The 18261-nt window shown below is 43.1% G+C and overlaps 1 protein-coding gene across 5 annotated transcripts in view; it reads right to left on the minus strand.

Annotated features, from left to right (window-relative positions):
* Positions 1–366: 366 nt before the first annotated feature.
* The window catches only part of LOC147214489 (dedicator of cytokinesis protein 3-like), a 52204-nt gene continuing 34309 nt past the window's right edge, over positions 367–18261 (minus strand). Inside the window, exons 38-54 of one of the 5 annotated variants that reach the window (XM_086142058.1) lie at positions 17572–17720; positions 15294–15380; positions 14956–15060; positions 14409–14550; positions 12935–13101; positions 11135–11221; positions 10821–11000; positions 10649–10732; positions 10315–10431; positions 10069–10184; positions 8516–8651; positions 7805–7886; positions 7496–7611; positions 5811–5895; positions 5615–5737; positions 5455–5537; positions 367–3308 (exon numbers count right to left, since the gene is read on the minus strand). In XM_086142058.1, coding sequence (XP_085998184.1) covers positions 2700–3308; positions 5455–5537; positions 5615–5737; positions 5811–5895; positions 7496–7611; positions 7805–7886; positions 8516–8651; positions 10069–10184; positions 10315–10431; positions 10649–10732; positions 10821–11000; positions 11135–11221; positions 12935–13101; positions 14409–14550; positions 14956–15060; positions 15294–15380; positions 17572–17720 — 2468 coding nt within the window. In that variant the 3' untranslated portion in view covers positions 367–2699. Of the gene's footprint in view, positions 3309–5454; positions 5538–5614; positions 5738–5810; positions 5896–7495; positions 7612–7804; positions 7887–8515; positions 8652–10068; positions 10206–10253; positions 10432–10648; positions 10733–10820; positions 11001–11134; positions 11222–12934; positions 13102–14408; positions 14551–14955; positions 15061–15293; positions 15381–17571; positions 17721–18261 lie in introns of all 5 variants that reach the window. The other 4 variants (XM_086142057.1, XM_086142056.1, XM_086142059.1 and 1 more) reach the window with 4 other exon arrangements.

Consider the following 18261-nt stretch of genomic DNA (forward strand, 5'->3'; position numbering starts at 1 on the left):
TATCTATCTATCTATCTATCTATCTATCTATCTATCTATCTATCTATCTATCTATCTATCTATCTATCTAACTCAGAAAGAGAGAGCGAGATGCTGCTGTCAGCCAGGATGAGACTGATAGCAGAGACCCTTTCTTTCATTCTTCCTTTCTTTCTTTCTATCTTTCTCTCCTTCATTTCCAAACCCGGTGCTTTTGCAACCAGGCGCAGACTGCAAGTGTGCACGCGCACACGCACTCACCATACATTTTGCGACCAGGCTTGTTGTTATATATTTCTTTCCTGCGGCATACAGCGCCCTCTAGTGGCCACCCGGAGAACTGCAGCCCTGCAGCATCCCAACACAGCAGAGGCGAGGGCCGGCAGGTCAGAGCTGATAAAAGATTGTCTTTATTGTTTGGCATCATTAATGAATTCCATACCACAGCAGTTATGGGAGTAGGAAAACCACTTTTACAACCAAACACGGTCCGATCATGCTAACACCATATGTACAGGAAAGCACATTGAAAAGTGTATAAATTATTTATATGAGACTGAGAGTCAAGAACGGTGGAGAAGACAGCCACGGTCTAATGAATTCGTCCTCTTTTTCCTTTTTTTTTTTCTTTTTCTTTTTTTAAACACTGATTATAGATATTTACCAGTTACACTGATCTCTGGAGTACATGTATGTACACAAAACAACAATAAACCTTTTTTTTAGAGGGGAGGGGGCATCTGCAATAATTCTCAAAAATATTTCACAATACTACTGTTTGTACAATAACAGAATTTACATTGAAAAATTCTATTGTACCTATGATTTGAGTATCTCTTCAGTCACCAGTTATCCCCTGTGCCATCAAAAGCCGTACTAGATACTCACATAGTGGATATACCTAACCTCATCTCCATACAAAGTGGAGCAGCCTATGAAGTACCCGGGCCTTCCGTCTCGGTACAGTTTCTGAAATATGTTCACACAACTGATGATGCCATATACAAAAATAGATGTTGTCTAGTCAGCTGACAACTTGATATACAGTAACACAAAGCATCCACCTGCAAGAAAACAACAAGGAAAACAAGTAATTGTTAAAATATCAGCCAAATCCGTCCGACCTCGACAATAAAGAGCACTGTTCGGCCGTGCCGCGGCTCCTCGAAGGGTGAACCCGAGCGTCGGTGTTCCCCTGAAACGTATCGTTCGTGTTCAAAACAGCTGAAGGTGAGTGAGAAAAGAGCCACTGGTAGAAGAAATCACCGTAACCGACCGAGCGACGATATGAAACCGAAGCGAAAAAAAAAAATCATACAAAAAAACGTCACCGGGCAGATATCGTTTCGCTTTAAGGAGGACGTGGGGGGAGAGGGAGATAGGAGAGGGAGGAAAGTGAAACTGAATGTCACTAGATGAGCTTCTTACAGTCCAGATGAGAGGTCAAACTGCATCTGAGTGCACTTAAGGCAGGTAGGCAATTCCAACGAGTGGGCTCCTTGACCGGCCACTCAGCGGACGGGCGGGGGGGGGGAAGGGGAGCGAGGGGGTCGGGGACAACGTCATCAGACACAATGCAGCCGTCCAGGTTTAGCCCTCGCTGCTTAACATGGCCTGACAACCAAACAAAGAAGGGACAAATGACGCGGGGGGGGGGAGAAGGGGAGGAAAAGGGGAGGGGATCCGGGGGGTTCCGACCCGTCTTGTGAGACGTGACGGGCTCGGGCGCCATCCGTCCCAGACGGCCCGTCGCCGTCGTCTGGTTTCCCTCCGTCAATCCTTTCAAAAAAAAAACAAAAAAATAGACGGATAGAGACTTCTTCAACATCGACTGAACTCAAAGCACTTTAACAAAAACCAGTAGTTTTCTTTTTTTTTTATCGTTTTTTTTTTTTTTTGTTTCCAATGGAGGTTCGCTATACAAATAGAACATCTCATCTGAATACATTCACGTAGGTTTTCCGCACACGCGGTACGGATGGAGAACTGTCAGTGACTGAAGTGTGTGTGTCCCTGGAGATGCAGGTCCAAAACTTCAGAACCCGCAATTAATGACTGCCTGGCAGCGACACACATTGGAGTGCGCCATCTGATATGATTCACCATTAAGGAGCACTTAATAGTGGTTTTGAAAAGAAATAAAAAAATAAGTTGAAAAAAAAAAGAAAAAAACGGGCACAAACCTTGGAAAACACTAGAATGTAGCAAATTTATCAAAATAAGAATTTGTGTGTATGAAGCGTTTAAAGCTGAGAAGTCACTTCACTATGAACGACGACCTCGTGAAGTCGCTTTGTGTCGTGAGAAGCGAAATCGAAGGAGCTCGTACCGCTGCCCCGGGGTCACGGCGGTCGGATTTCCACGAAAACAGTCGCCGTGTTATTTTCCGATCAAAAAGAAAAACATGCTCACAGACGAGTCGTACGATCGCGTACGATCAATATCAATTTCGAACAAAGTGAATGTTATCCGTGGTGTCGTTGGACGGATACGTTTTCTTTTGAAAATATCTACGTGGCCGCAGGAAGCAGCGGCGGTGCATCGTCCCGGTTCCTTCCGTCCGCTCTCTCCCTCGTGTGCGCTGAGAATAAAGCGAGCATGCAAGAAAAGGTTAGCCGAATGTATTTCGCTCGTCGCGTCGGGTTCTCGCCGCTTCCGTTACGCTGCGAATGAAGGGAAGTAGATGAAAAAAAACAAAAAAAACGAGAGGAGATTCCTCATCACTGCGTCTCCTCGTGCTCCTCGCTGATGCATTGCTCCCAGGGGTGTTTGGCCTGGTCCTCCCTGTGGCCGTGGGGGGAGTGGAAGATCCTGCGGGGCAGCGGGATGGGCTGAGGCTGCAGCTCCTCCTCGGGGATACACCCCTCCCTCAGGTAGGGTTTGGGCGGGACGGCCGGCGGCTGAGGCCTGCGGTACGGGATGTGGTGGGGGCCGTGGGAGGGCGCGTGGCCGTGGGGCGGCGGCCCGTGGGGGTGGCCGTCGAGACCGGCGTGGGCGTGAGCGTGAGGGTGCTGGTGAGTGTGCGGGTGAGATGCGGGGCTGCGGTAATGAAAGGGACGGACCGGGTCCACTGAGTCAATCTCTGGTCCGCCGTAGTGGATGTGCAGGTAGGGGGAGGCCAGGTACTCGTCGGGGGGCGACCACAGGTGGCTGGGCAGAGGCTCCAAGGCGTCGTTCCTGATGGGGCCCGGATCCGGATACTGGCCGCCAAAGTTGCTCTCGCTCAGGGAGGAAACGCCGCTGCTGGCGCTGCCCGACAGGGTGGAGTTACTGCCGCCCAACGCCGACTGAGGGCTGGTGGGGGAGCCGGGGATGGGGTGGAGCGGAGACTGCGGAGAAACAGGCCGCACGCGTCACGGCGTGTGCTTGTATTTACCAACGGCGTCTTAACAATCACACACAGGTTGAATTCATTGAAAGACACGCTTTAGAGCAGGGGTGTCAAACTAATTTAAGATAAGTTAAGTTGAGTTGAGTTAAGTTAAGTTAAGTTAAGTTAAGTTAAGTTAAGTTAAGTTAAGATAAGATAAGATAAGATAAGATAAGATAAGATAAGATAAGATAAGATAAGATGAGTTGACTTGGGTTGAGTTGAGTTGAGTTGAGTTGAGTTAAGTTAAGTTAAGTTAAGTTAAGGTAAGATATACTTTTTTGATCCCTGTAGGGAAAATTCTCTTGTCAATGAAGCGTAACAGTTACAGTATAAATATAAATAGACACTAGACAAGATAAGATAAGATAAGATGAGATGAGATGAGATGAGATGAGATGAGATGAGATGAGATGAGATGAGATGAGTTGAGATGAGTTGAGTTGATTTAAGATAAGATAAGATAAGATAAGATATACTTTTTTGATCCCTATAGGGGGAAATTCTTTTGTCTCAGGAGCATTACAGTTACAGTATAAATAGACATAGACATGACTAGACATGACTAAACATGACTAAACATGACTAGACAGGACTAGACATGACAAGATAAGATAAGATAAGATAAGATAAGATAAGATAAGATAAGATAAGATAAGATAAGATAATATATACTTTTTTTGATCCCTACAGGGCAAATTCTTTTGTCACAGAAGTCTAATAGTTACAGTATAAATATAAATAGACAATTAAAAGATAACAAAAGACATCCACAAATAAATAGACAGCAGAGTGGTGAACAACAACAACAACAACAACAACAACAACAACAACAAGAACAGGCAATAAAATGGGAAAAAAAGGACAGTAAGGGTGAGAATACACAACCAAAGTGACAACAAGAATAAGAACATAAACAGAGTGACAGCAATAACAAAAATAAACAGGATGCGAATGGACCGAGACCAGCAAGAATAAAAGTTAGAGCATGACACGAGTGAATGGGTGAGGCACCGAGGGCCACATCAGCATAATGGCTGCCCTCAAAGGGCCAAGATGTAATGGTAACAGTATAAATGTATAAAACTAAATGTAACAAAATGTAATGTAACCAAATGTAAAATAAATGTAACCACTCCTTCCATTACTCATTCAAATCCAATATGTTACATATGTATTCCTGAAACAGTCTTCTATCTGCATCTATTGGTCTCTTCTAGGAAAATTTAGGGATCATTTTTTATTTCTCAATCCACATTGATATGGATAAACTGCGATCTAATCGCAGGACGCCGTCACTTCACTGGTAACATGATCGGCATGGGAAATGTAGTTTATGGTCAATGCGCGCGTTTGACTTATTTATTTTAAGGCAATCAGACCTTTTAAGACGTTCTGGTGGGCCACATAAAATGACGTGTCGGGCCACATTTGGCCCGCGGGCCGTAGGTTTGACACGTGTGCTTTAGACGCTTTCACATGATCCAAGAACCGCATCCTCACATGTCCCACATTTAAGAAACAAAAGGTGCTCGGATTCGGAGAATAAGTGAAAATGACTGCATAATGGCGTTAAATCGTTAAACCGTGACTGAACAAATTAATTCGTCTCTCTGGAGAGCTATTGTGTATTACAAACAAAAAAAGGATTCTTGAAATTAAAAATAAAAATGAACATAATAATTTACCCTTTATTCATCCCTCATGGGGAAATAATAAAATAAATTTAAAAAAATGTATATAACTATATAGATTAATATATATATATATATATAGAGAGAGAGAGAGAGAGAGAGAGACACAATAAATAAAATAAATAATAAAGGAATAGACATTCTTGGAAAGAAAGCAAAGCTATATGAATATAATTACATTCTTAAATTTGAATCAACGCAGCAATAAGTAGAGATTAGTAAATCTCAAGTAAAGTTGCTTTCTGATTATCGTCTCCAAGCAGCATTTACATTCTATTCCTGTAAGTCCAAACAAAAATCCATGAAAGCAGCTCATTCAAGACTAAAAAAAGCAAAGGAACGTGCTGGGAGTTTGGATTTTAGACGAAACTCAAGGCGAAAACCGAGCCCGATCGGGGTGGTGGGCGTTACCTTTCGCAGGGACCGGACGGGCAGGGCGGGGGGAGGGTCGGCGCTCTGGTGGGTGAACGCATCACAGTGCATCAGGAAGTGTCCTGCCGGGGAGAGAAGGGAAAGAATTCGAAAAATAATCCTGGCAGAAAAAATAAATACAGTTGAGGAGAGACCATACCTGGTGGGAAGGACCGGGGCGGGACGGGGGGCATCATCGCCCCTCCCGTAGAAGACGGTATGTAGGATACCTGCTCCCGGTTCTCGCCATCCAGACTCCAGCTGCTGGGAGCGTTCGGATAAACTGGAGGATAAAAGTAGACGTGTGAGAAACCTGGAAACGTGACGCGGCGAATTCCAACCTGGATGCGCGTTACCTTTCTCTGGCAGGGTCCCGTGGGGGTCGGCACAGGGCTTACAGGGACTGACTTGCTGAAATAAGGCACGCTGCATGTGGTTGTTCTGCGGGAAGACAAGAGCAACATTCAACGGTGGATGAGGCCTTCTCTTAAAATTTTGATCAAATGTGACTCGATGTGAAATGTTCCCCTCGCTTGGAAAAAAAAAAAACGGGCGGACGATCGCTTCGATCGGGGGAAGAAGTATTTCCAGGCTGAGAAATCGTCAGCACTTGACCCCACGCCTGTTCATTTCACTTTGATTAATCATTAGGTTTATTTCGCATATCCCTCATTACTCTTACTAATATTGTTTTTAACCCTTGTTCGTCTTACATCATCGTCCAAAGAGAAGGGACGGCCTTGAAAATGTTTATCGCTGTATTCAGAAATGTTTTAGATAGATAGATAGATAGATAGATAGATAGATAGATAGATAGATAGATAGATAGATAGATAGATAGATAGATAGATAGATAGATAGATAGATAGATAGATAGATAGATATGTGTGTGTGATTATATATATATGTATATATATTCATATATATGTATATGTGTGCATGTGTGTGTATATATGTATATAATCATATATATGTGTATTTGAGTGCGTATCTATTAATTTATACATACATGTGTATGTGTGTATATACAACTTTTCAAGTTTTTTTCCGATATATACACATGTATCATATATTTATACATACGTGTATATATATATATATATATATATATATATATATATATATATGTGTGTGTATTGTGTGTGTATACATCTAAGCTGTATATATAAACTGTATCTGTATACGTATACATATATATACTGTGTGTACGTATACACATCTAAACTGTATATATGTACTGTGTATGTATTCATAATATTTATATACAGTTAAACTGTATAAAACGACACAGTATAATAATAGATATGCATACACAGAATATGCATTATGCATGTATGCAAGCATACATATTTACATGTATATATTTATGGATATAGGTAAATCAGTTGTGTGTTATGGTCTACAGTGCAGGTGAAGGAGTCATTTACTAAGCCCGATTTTTATTCATTTTTCTAATAAATTTCCATGATGAATGTAATAATCTAAAGGAAAGACTCAAATTCCATTCTGTTCAAATATAAACAGTCACTGCTGTGACACGGTAACATTCGTTAACGCCGCTTATCCTGCACTCGGGTCACACGTCGTACAGAGATGGAGGGGAACCTCCTCCCTCTCCTGGTGTAAACATCATCTGAGCAGAGGTTTCACCTTCAAGAGTTAAAGCTGGATTGACTGGGAACCAAACCCTGGGGTTTTTGTTCACTGCAGAAGAAGCTGCAGGCTGACGCCCCTGTTTTGCTGCAAGACTGTTTGTGCTTTGAGCGTGGAAATACGCCATATATGCTCAGGGGGAAATAAAATAACAAAATTGCTGGACGAACGTGTCCTTGTCTCAGATCGGGCCGGCAGCTTTGGGGGCTTCCTTTACTTATTGAGGCATTTGGTTGTTAGCACCTGTTTAGAATCTACTAGCAAAGCTCCTGATGATATTTTGCGGATTATCCGGATCAAGAAGCAGATTTCGGATATTTTTTATTTTCTTCGTTATTTTTCCGATATGGCTTATTTCCTTTGTGGAGGCCTGCGCTCCCTCTCTTACCTGTCCGTTTTCGGCCATGTTGTAGTACATGGAGTTATTCATCCGCTCACGGTGAGACGGGAGCAGGATCATCACTTCCCGGTTGTGTTTGGCCTTATCGGGCAAGGATGGCGAGCCTTGGAGGGCGAAAAACGAGGAAAATGTCAGATCCTGACATCTGCCATTCCACAGGTATATATATATCTATATACTGTATATATACAGTAGCGTATACTGCTATTTATATACTACTCTGACTATTTGCATATTCAGGGTATGTAATTATCCAGGGAGTGCTCATTGTATAATGAGTGAATTGAATTTGCATACCTCTGGCACTCGAGGGAGCTGAGTTGATAATCTGAGAGGAATTGGAGCGGATTGAGCTCAGGCTGGAGGATGAGGGGCTTGGCTGCAAATAAACAGATAAATAAATAAAATGTATACATAAATGGATAAATAAGAAAAATAGATAAATAAAGAAATACATAAATAAATAAAATATACATATAAATAGATGAATAAGTAAAATAGATAAATAAAGATATAGATAAATAAATAAAATGGATAAATAAATGGATAAATACGTAAAATGGAAAAGATAGATAGATAGATAGATAGATAGATAGATAGATAGATAGATAGATAGATAGATAGATAGATAGATAGATAGATAGATAGATAGATAGATAGATAGATAGATAGATAGATAGATAGATAGATAGATAGATAGATAGATAGATAGATAAATAACATAAGAAAAAAATAAAAAGGTAAAAAAATATTTATATAATGAAATTAGATAGATAATAAATAAATAAATAAATAAGTAAATAAATAAATGCAATTAGATAAATAATGAATACATTTATTTACATAATTAATTACATATGCATAAAATGAATCCTCAGTGCGTAAAGAGGAAGTCTGAGCAGGTACTGCACATTGATTAAATGTGATGTACAGCTCACAGCGAGAGAAAAATCACACAATTTCAACTTCATCATTTTCAGCATGCAGCTTATTTTTTTGGGGGCTTACCTGCATGTGTATGGCCTCCTCGGGGTGTTCCCCTATCAGACCATCAGTCATTATGACCAGGTTTCCTGCCTCACTCGAGGTGTGCGAGGACAGGGAGGAAGAAGAGTGGCGGATCGAGCCCTGCAGGTTCAGAGGGCTGAGGAAGAGAAGAACAGATTGGACTCCGTGTGGAGGAGACGACTTTTTGACCGACACGTTTGTCCTGCTGCGTTACGGCCTCAACCTTGATTCCGGCATTACATTCAAGAGGATCCCGGTCAAACGAGCGAAAGCAGTATTCTTACGTACGGCCAATTCAACTGTGCTCACCGGGAGCGGCGGATAGCTGTTGATTTCCGACAGATGTTACACTAATATGTCTTTATGTGCCGTATAATTGAATCATCTTAAAGTTTTATATTTGAAAAGATGTGGCTACACGAGCGGAAACAAGTCTATATACTCAATGCAGCATTTAGGACATATTTCAGTTGTTCTGGAGGGATTGCAGCTGTACTGTATAAACTATCAAGTTTCAAGCGAGTGCTTGACCTGATTTTCGTTATTACAGAAGCTCAAATACAAGACTTTCACGACGAGGAGCTGCTCATCGAAAGGACGTGCAGTATTTCCTTCGGTTTCCAACGAGCCGCTTGAGGTTCACGTTTGAAATGAAAAAAAAAAAGGAGTCTCAGAATCAGGGATGTGGATGCGGTTAGGGGGGAGGATGTGGGAGCAGGCGCAGAGGATAATGTTATTTTACCCACCAGAAAACCATTAGCTAATCCCATTAGCTGGCAGCTAAATACAATGATGCGCGTAGACCACGGCTTCACCATTTTGACAACAAATTGGCATGTTATATCTATCTATATTTATGTCTATAGACTATTTATTCATTTTGTTCTTTTTTTTGCTACTGTTTTTAACATGTAGTATTTACAGCCTAATGACCCCAGCAAAGTTTCTGCAGGGTGAATTGAAATTTCCCCGCTGTGGGACGATTAAATGGGCATTCCAGTCATTCCATTGTATTTATATTTATATTCAAACTTTAAACTTTAAAACGTAAAATGTTTATTTATATTTATAGCTATAAGTAAGAGTTTTTTATTTGAAATGTATATTTATATTTATAAACTTTAAAAATTTAAAAATCTAAATTATTCTTTTTTGTTTACATTTATAGTTATATGAAACTATAAATATTTATATTTAACTATAAATAACTTAATAATTATATTTGTATTGATGGTATGAAGTTTGTACTGCATTAGAAAGACAGAAAATAATCATATTTTTGACCATTTTGACCATTTTTATCATTATATTGAAAAATATTAAATGTCATTAAATTCATTTACAATATGTGCAATATGATTATTTTCCCTTGAGTCCATTTGACTTGCCATTTAGCCATTTTTAAAGCCATATTTAAAACACTGCAGCGTCCCTCCCTCTGAGGTGGGACTGTTTGTCGTCAAAAACGCACAGCTGGCTGCAATATCTTCACGTCGTTACGACAGACGGGTTATATGTTTCTGCACGTGTGTGTGTGTGTGTGTGAGACTGACCTGTGTCGGTGTATGAGGCGCAAACTCTCGGGGCTCATGTGGGAGGAGAGGATGCCTCTGGGAGAGTTGACCCCCGAACAGCCTGCGGGGCCGAATCGGTCCACGCCAGGCACTCCCTGCTGGGTGGACACAATATACTACTCTGACTATTTACCCCGACCACGCAGGCATTCCTAAAAATGCACCTTCTGCAAAACTACATCCATGAACTTCCGGCGATGCTGCAAGATTCAAACAGGAGCTCACGTGGTGTAAACCCGTCCTCATCATGTGGAACTGATCCACCAGCTTCTTGTGCAGGGGACGCATCTCTGGATGCACCAGCTTCTCGTGAACGGCCAGCCCGACTCCCAGAATGTGGACCTGTTCCAGAGCAAGACTGTCATTGCCTCCTCAGGAGTTCTGCGGTTACATATATAACGTTATCCCGCACCCACTCCGAATCATCGGCCTCCGCCGTCGTCAATGTTACTGTTGCTAGGCATCGCAAATGGTCTATTGTACTACAGGCTAAAATGGATAAGAATGGATTTCCGCAGCATTTAAGCGTTGAATCTCGGCCCGCAAACCGCTGCCCGACCTGTTCCTGCATCAGATCCTTCAGATGCGTGATCCTCTCGGTGTCTTCTGGATGGCTGCTGATGTAGTCCTTGTCGAAAAACGCCTGTTGGTGGACATTTTTTTTTTTTTTTTGCTTTGAGTCGTATTTATGTTCTTTTTACGTCCGCCCTTTCCACGCGTTTCCTCCCTACCTCTTGGTATCTGGCGATTCCTCCGTTCACGGCCGCATCGATCACCCCGTTCAGACACATGCTCAGAGGGTTGATGTTGCCGTGATGCTGTCTGTGTTGGTACTGGCTTATCAGAGTCCTCAACTCTTGCGTTTTGTTCTCCACCACATAGATGGCGTTCTCCAAGGGGCTCACCTCCACCTTGGGGGGAAAAAAAAATGAAGACGATATTCACCCTAAGGCGGATTGCGATAACTTGAGCGTGTCGATATGAAGCCCCGGAGCGACTTCGGACTTCGGCGTGTGAGCTTTGAAATGATCCAGTGATTCCTCACCACTTCTCTTCTCTCCACCTCCGCCCAGCGGGAGATCCCAGGGAGAGGGCGAGAGAGGATCAGGGTCGTCCTCTCAATCCACAGGCTCTGTGAAACAAGCAGACAGGCTTCAAAAACTCCTATCGAGCGCTTGTCGTGCAAACACCGAGGACTCGGCGCAACATTGGATAAATAACCGTGCAGCTCTGCGCGCTAGCATGTAGGTCAGCGGAGAGAAGAGTGAAAGTGAAAAGCCCTGGTGTGACTGGATCTCAAATTTGGGTTACTATGTCAGAGGAAAGCCCGGTATCATGCTGAGCAGGCTCTAATTCCCCGCAGGATGCACGAGTTGGCTTTTTTTTTTTTTTTTTTGAAATAGTTCCAGAATAAACCAACCCATCCTCTGCTATTCCTCCATAGTGCTGCTGAAGATAAGGTTTGTGGTTGTCTATCAAACTCTAAATTCAAAATCATATCAATATTTGGCGAGGTATAAATGTGTACGGTCCGACCGTTCGGCCTGACGTTATTTGAGCCATTAAAATTAAATGAAAATAAACTATTTAATTTTTTTTTTTTTTTATTGCAAATGTCTTAACACAGGACACAAATCTAAAGTTTTAACAAAATCACTCTGTCTTTCATATTTGAATACCACATAAAATGAGGAAAAAGTCTGTCTGGCTCATTTGAAATATTACACATTATTTCCAATAAATTCTTACTATGACCTTCTGCATTTAAACATGTGAGTGGGAAAACAACACTAACAGGGAATATCATTCAGAGGCCCGAATGAATCCTTGAATGACTCATTATCAATTAAGAGAAATGTAGTGTTTTTCATTTTCTTGCAATTTTAGGCTCTGTTCAAAAATACAAAATAAAAAAACGGGCTGCCAAACCAAATTTCATTTTATTTTTGATTTTATGACAGAGGCTGGGGGCCGGTGTAAATTTGAACACGGGACGAATTTGGCCCGCGGGCCGAACTTCGAACGTGCCTGGTTTAAAGGATTTGTTATAAGAAGGGTAATTTAACAGGTGGGTTATTTAATTTGAATAGTCTATAAGAATAAGCATCGATGGATGAGTCAACATATAAAAGCGATCATCATCTGCAGCCTTACGTAGTTATAATGTGAGAATACATTTGTTGTGTTTTCCAGTTAATGCACATTTATCCTAATGGCTGCGTCGGGACTTTATGCAGCTCTCCGTATCCCGTCACGACTTTTAGATCATCTTTCGGCCGCGTTACATCACGTCGCTGGATTTATGACTAATGTGGCCGGCAGTTCAGACGGAGGTGACGGCAAGTTGCGCAAAGCTGAAATTTAAATCTCCAAAAGCGACACGGGGCAGCTTACAACTAATAAACACTCGCTTTTTAGAGATATAGAATTTAAAATAAAAATTTAAAAGACGATGCTACACTTAAATCAGGCTCGAGAAGTTTGTGAGGGAGAAAAACTTGATTGTTTCGGTGAGGGGATTTAAATGTCACCAAAACCATTTTACGCGGATGAGCTCTTAATGAAAGACATTTCTTTGTGTTTTCTCATTTCTCATCTATTTCAGAGTTTTTCTTGAGCTTCAAAGGCCCTGCTTCCCGACGGCGGCGGGCCTCCGAGGTATGACCACCAGGGGGTGTTGCACCTGCTTACATCACCTGGAAGACTAAAGAAACACTCTTTTCCACACAACTTGACTTGTATCTCCTTTTTCAACTGTTGTTACATTCTGATTCAGTGTGTGTGTGTGTGTGTGTGTGTGTGTGTGTGAGGTGAAATGGACGGGGCGAGGCTGCCGGGGCCGTACCCTGAACTCGTTCTCGCGATCCTTGGGACCCTTGTGGAAAGGCCTGTCATAGTGGAAGCGGCTGACGTTGTTTATGCGGTAGAAGCTCTTGATCCTCTCAGGAACGCGTTCCAGCTGAGGCACGTCAGAAATGTCCGAGACCGGAGTCACCGCATAAATCTGCAAGTCTACGAGCCGGGCGTCAAGGATCGGACAGGCAGGGGAGGGACCCGGGGAAGAAACCCAGCTCGCTGCGAGGGACTCGCTGTTTTATCGCATTTTCCCCTCCTTTTTGGGTAGTAATGTTATATGTTCATGCAATACAATGTCAAAAAATGCAGTCCTACGACTAATATTTGAATTATTTATCATCCAATGGATGGGTGATTTATTTACTCGTTTAAAATCAGTGTTACGGCCGGTTTTCGAGTGGCTCCCCTCTGGTTGCAGACTCCGCTGCCCCGCCAGCAAAACCCAGAGGAGAAGGGCGACCTTTGACCCCAGAGCCGTCCAACTGCGAGGGGTTCGCATAAATGCAGAGCGATTGGGTACCGACAATCTGCACAATATAGTAAAATAATTTATCTATTTATATGAAATTCTCATTTTTCTCTTTTTTTTTTTTTCTTTTTAATTTCATTTTTTTATTTTTATTTTTTACTTTTTACTTTACTCTTTCTATTCACATGTTCACAACTCTGATGCTGCTACCCCGTGTGCCCCTCGATTGCCCCCCGGGGACAAATCAAGTTTTTCTGATCCTGATTCTGTGCCCACTTTCACTTGATTGCTCCAAAAATTATTTATTCAAAGCAATTAATGCGTCTTGGTACATCTATCGATGTAGGTAGCATGCAGTGAAAGGCAGAATTCTAATGCCCTTCCACTAGAAGGCAACGGGTAGTGAAAGAAGCTGCAGGGATTCGCCATGGATAAAAGAAAAAGTATTCAGTCAGGACCCTCTGGTCCTGTAAAAGGTAAAAAAGGTGAGTTGGATTGCATTTGGATTCGCTTTTAGTGGGAAACTGACTCCGTTGTGCCTGGTGTGCGGGGAAAAGCTGTCCAACTGTGCTGTGATTCCAAGCAAACTTAAACGCCATTTCCAAACTAAAACACTCTTCACTTTAAGATAAGACAATTTTCTTCATCTGTGTAAACAGACTGAGAAACAGGCAGGGTTGTTGAAGAAAAGCTCTGAAAGCGAGCTACAAAGCTGCTGAACTCACAGCTAAATCCAGACATCAATGCTACCCGCCTGCAAAATCATAGTAGAAGAAATGCTCGCAAGACTACAGTTAAATTCTATTTCATTAAAAATTGTTTTTGACATGTTCCTTGAGAGTTGTGCCGCGTGATTTTACTAATGTAAATGATGTGGCGTGGTTCAAAAAAAGGGTTTGGAAACACTGATCGAAATTGATGATCTTCGGGATTGAAGTTCAACATGATTATATTAGCAATATTAGCAAAATGATAAAATAGCAAAGCAGGATACACTGAGCATCGCTCTGCAGGATGGTGTCGTCGGGGTGGTTGGGATGCTGCATGGCGATGGCTTGCGGAAATTCTCCGAGCATCCTCTGCTGGAAGTCCTCCAGGCGTTCGTAGTCGTAGCCGCGACAGACAAACTCCTTGTTCTGGAGAGGTGAGAGATGGAAGGTGTGATGACCCACGGGGAAAATGTAGCAGATTAACACCTGTCAAAATTACAAGCTCGCTAACCCCGTCGCGGTGCTTCCACCTGACAGCACCGGCCGATTTGATTCATTCATTCATTCATCCTTCCGATCGATCCAACGGATCCGTCGCAGGAGCCGAGACACGAGAGACACGCAACCGTTCATTCACTGTCATTCACACGTCTGGGTTATTCAGGGGCTCCGGTGAACCTCCTGCATGTTTTTAGACCGGAGAGAAATGGAGGCTCCACACAGAAAGGCCACCGACCTCCTTGCTGTATAAAAATCGCTGCAAGTGATAAAATCTTGTTCTGTTGCATGACGGAGTGGATAAAGCAGGAGTGGAGGAGAACCAGAGCTCACCCGGAGGAAGAAGGGAAACTTCCTGCCGTAGAACCCCATTCGGAAGAACTCCGGTTCGATTCTCTGCTGCTCGATGATGTTGTCGTAGTACGCCGCCTCCATTTTCTGGCCAAAAAAAAAAAAAAAAAGCAAACAGCAGATTGAGGCTGGATTTTATCACACATATTACCGTATCCTCCGCGGTGGCTGATGAGTGCGAGCGCGCTCAGGTGACGAGGACAGCCTTCACACCCCCTTACCGAGGACCACAATGACAAAGTCCTGCAATTCGCACCTCCCGTCACAGGAGGTTTGTTTGATAACAAGAAGAAACATTAATCTCACGAGACTTAACTCACCCGAATCCAGCTGAGGCTCTGATAATCGTATAAAGTCTCGTACTGGAACGCGAGCTCGCGACAGAGTGAGATCCCGTATTCCCAGCACTGCGAAACGAGGTGAGAGAAATGCATCTTTAATCTCTTTTATGCACAAATATAAAGCTGTTACATCTGATACAGAGAGAGGCTGAGGATGATGGCGGGAAATCCCAAGCATGGAAATCTGAGTTACATAACAAGCATAATGGCCCAAAGGTCAGGCAAGAAGCGGAGATATATTGGGAAGTGGAACATACTGCATCGGACGGCTGCAGACAGACCCATCCCACAACAATAAATCAGAATTTCTTTCTTTCCTTTCTCCCGGCAACGTTGCTTCTGGGTTCGAACGTGCACGCGTGATTTTTTTTTTTTTTTTTTAACACCGAATTCTCCTGATGGGAACGATGAAAAGGTCAGCTTCCGTCAGACGCACTCAAAGTGCGCCTTACATATCAAATATTTAACTGAAGTAATAGCGGAGCTTCCGGGATGCGGCGCATGACAATGTGTTTTGTTAGCTGGAAATAATAAGGGGGAAGTCATTCATTCTTAATCTATACCGTCTTTCCCTGCGTTCACGGGTTCTCGAGCCCATCCCGGCTGTCACTGGGCGAGTCAACCGTTCACCACATTCACACGTCTGGGCGATTTAGGAGGTGGAAACCCGCGCAGACACGGGGAGAACATGCAAACTCCATCCAGAGATGCAGCCAGGGACCTTCTCACACCTCGTGAGTTCGAGGTCACCCTTGGAAATCACATTGTGCGAGTTTACTTTGCGTTATTTTAATCATTCCCGAGCTGTCCGGTGCAGTTTTTCAATATTGTCTCAATGCGCGGCGTAGCTCCCATCATTAGCGCTAGCTGATGCTTTGGAAGTCGCCGGCCCCGATACCACGCCGTCTCCTCTCAAATTACAACCTAATATCTGGCTGACTGCTGAGCCGCTGTCTCTGCAGGTCACTGTCTGTTCCCGGTCCCCGTGACACCTGGCAGGCTCGCAATTATAAAGCAGCGATCTGTCACAAGCGCACGGCGAAATCTTTTCAACCTCATTAGTGTCAAAACTACCACCGGATCCATAATTACTGGAATTAGATGTGATACATGAGCTGCCCGTTTCCACATCGCATCATATCCAAAAGTCTCCCTTTTGAGAAAAAGGGACGTGGAGAGCGGAGATTGTCGAAGTCAGCAGAGAATTTCCGCTCACTCATTAAGAGTCTGGGTTCATCATCGTGCAGTTTTTGCAGCAAAAACATTTCCTAACGATTCTTCATACTTTGGAAAAGCAGAGGAGAAAATCTTTTTTTTTTTTTTTTTTTTTTTTTTTTTTTAACAAAAGAACACCGGGAGACGCCGGAGGAAATACGAGCGCTGCTTCTGCTGCTCCCTGAGCCCAAAGAGCTTTGTTCTCTCCCAAGCACCGACGCCGCTCAAATAATTTAATTTTGTGGAAGAATATCAGCCAGGGAGGAGCGACGCGAGGAAGCAGATCCCATCTGGTTCTTCCTTATTATCACAGTCGGGACAATGACTCCATGTTTAGACGGACGGTGCATCGTGATATTTACGTTATGATTCAGAACAGGAGACTCCGTCCGGGACCTGAGATGAAGTACGTGCCGAAATAATAATAATAATAATAATAATAATTATTGCATTTGTTCTGTTGTTGATTCTCACTGCTCCAGAAAGGCTTTCATATACAAATAATGAGATGTAATGAAAATGAAATTAGAGCCAGGGCCGCTACTATGGACCACATTGAGGTGGGAAAACAATCGCGGTCATATTTCATTATGACTGTATTGAATAATAGTCGACGCTTTTGGAAACATCTGTTTTAAGCTGCGTTGGGAAGGCAAAAGTAACCGAACGTGTTGGTACAGAAAGTCCAAGTCTGTGTTTTAAGAATGATGGGATTAGGCTAAAACAGGCTCCATATTAATAATACGGCGAGTGTGTGTTCTGCTCACGCTCTGCAAAAACAGCTCGGGGTGTGTCGCGGAGCCAGTGCGTCCCCCCCAAAAAATTCACAAGACAGCCGTCTGCGGTGTGACTTCTATCGATTTAATCTCCCGTTAAGCGACTGAAACCCGGTAATGTCCCCATCGCGTTAATCCAATATTCACTCCAGCTCCGGCTACATTACAGTTTGGGTCGATGATGGAAGTCCAGAAATAGTGGACGCTGTCAGGAAATGTTGTAATAAAATTAATAAAAAATAAATAAATAAATAAAAATGACTCGCCTTGCCCTTGTTGAAGTAGTGCAGAATTTTCCGACTCAGATTTTCCTTGCGCTGCCACTCACTCTGACAGGGGTAGTGGAGGAAATCCCTCAGGGGCCGGTCCTCCCACTGCAGCAGCTCCCAGTAGAGCAGCAGCGTGAATGCCGCCTCTGTCGCCAATGAAACGCAGGTACAAACCCATCAAAACCAATACTTCATATATTTATTCTCAATTTCAATCGCGCCGTCGCGCCGGGCTACAGCTGTTGGGACATTTTGCGCGGTGTGGTCGGGATGATGAGGTCGTAGCTTCGAGACATTCTGGAGCCCGGCTTCGGGAGCAGATGGTGCGCGACGCGATGCAGAGCCAGAGAGAAACGCGAGTCGCCAAATATTATGGTGGCAGCCAGGAGTTCAGAGATCACCTGCACAGTTGTGGTCACTGCTTACGCAATCAGTCACGCATTACAATCGTTATTGTCGTTAAAACACTCAGCCGTGATTAACCTTAACGGCTGCCGGTTCTGGAAATGTCCGTAAAACGGTTGGTACGCATTTGATTCAGTTTTCATGAATGGAGACAATATCGTTCATTCAGTCATTCATTCATTATGTCGACTGCTTTTCCTGCAACCGGTCGATCACAGGGTCACGTACACAAACACAAATCTCTTTCTTTTCTATTTTTAATAATGTTTATACTCATCCTAT

This window comes from Fistularia commersonii, chromosome 34 (assembly GCF_037954325.1).
Source record: "Fistularia commersonii isolate RoL2024-O1a breed Wild chromosome 34, RoL_Fcom_v1.0, whole genome shotgun sequence".
NCBI classification, from domain to species: domain Eukaryota; kingdom Metazoa; phylum Chordata; class Actinopteri; order Syngnathiformes; family Fistulariidae; genus Fistularia; species Fistularia commersonii.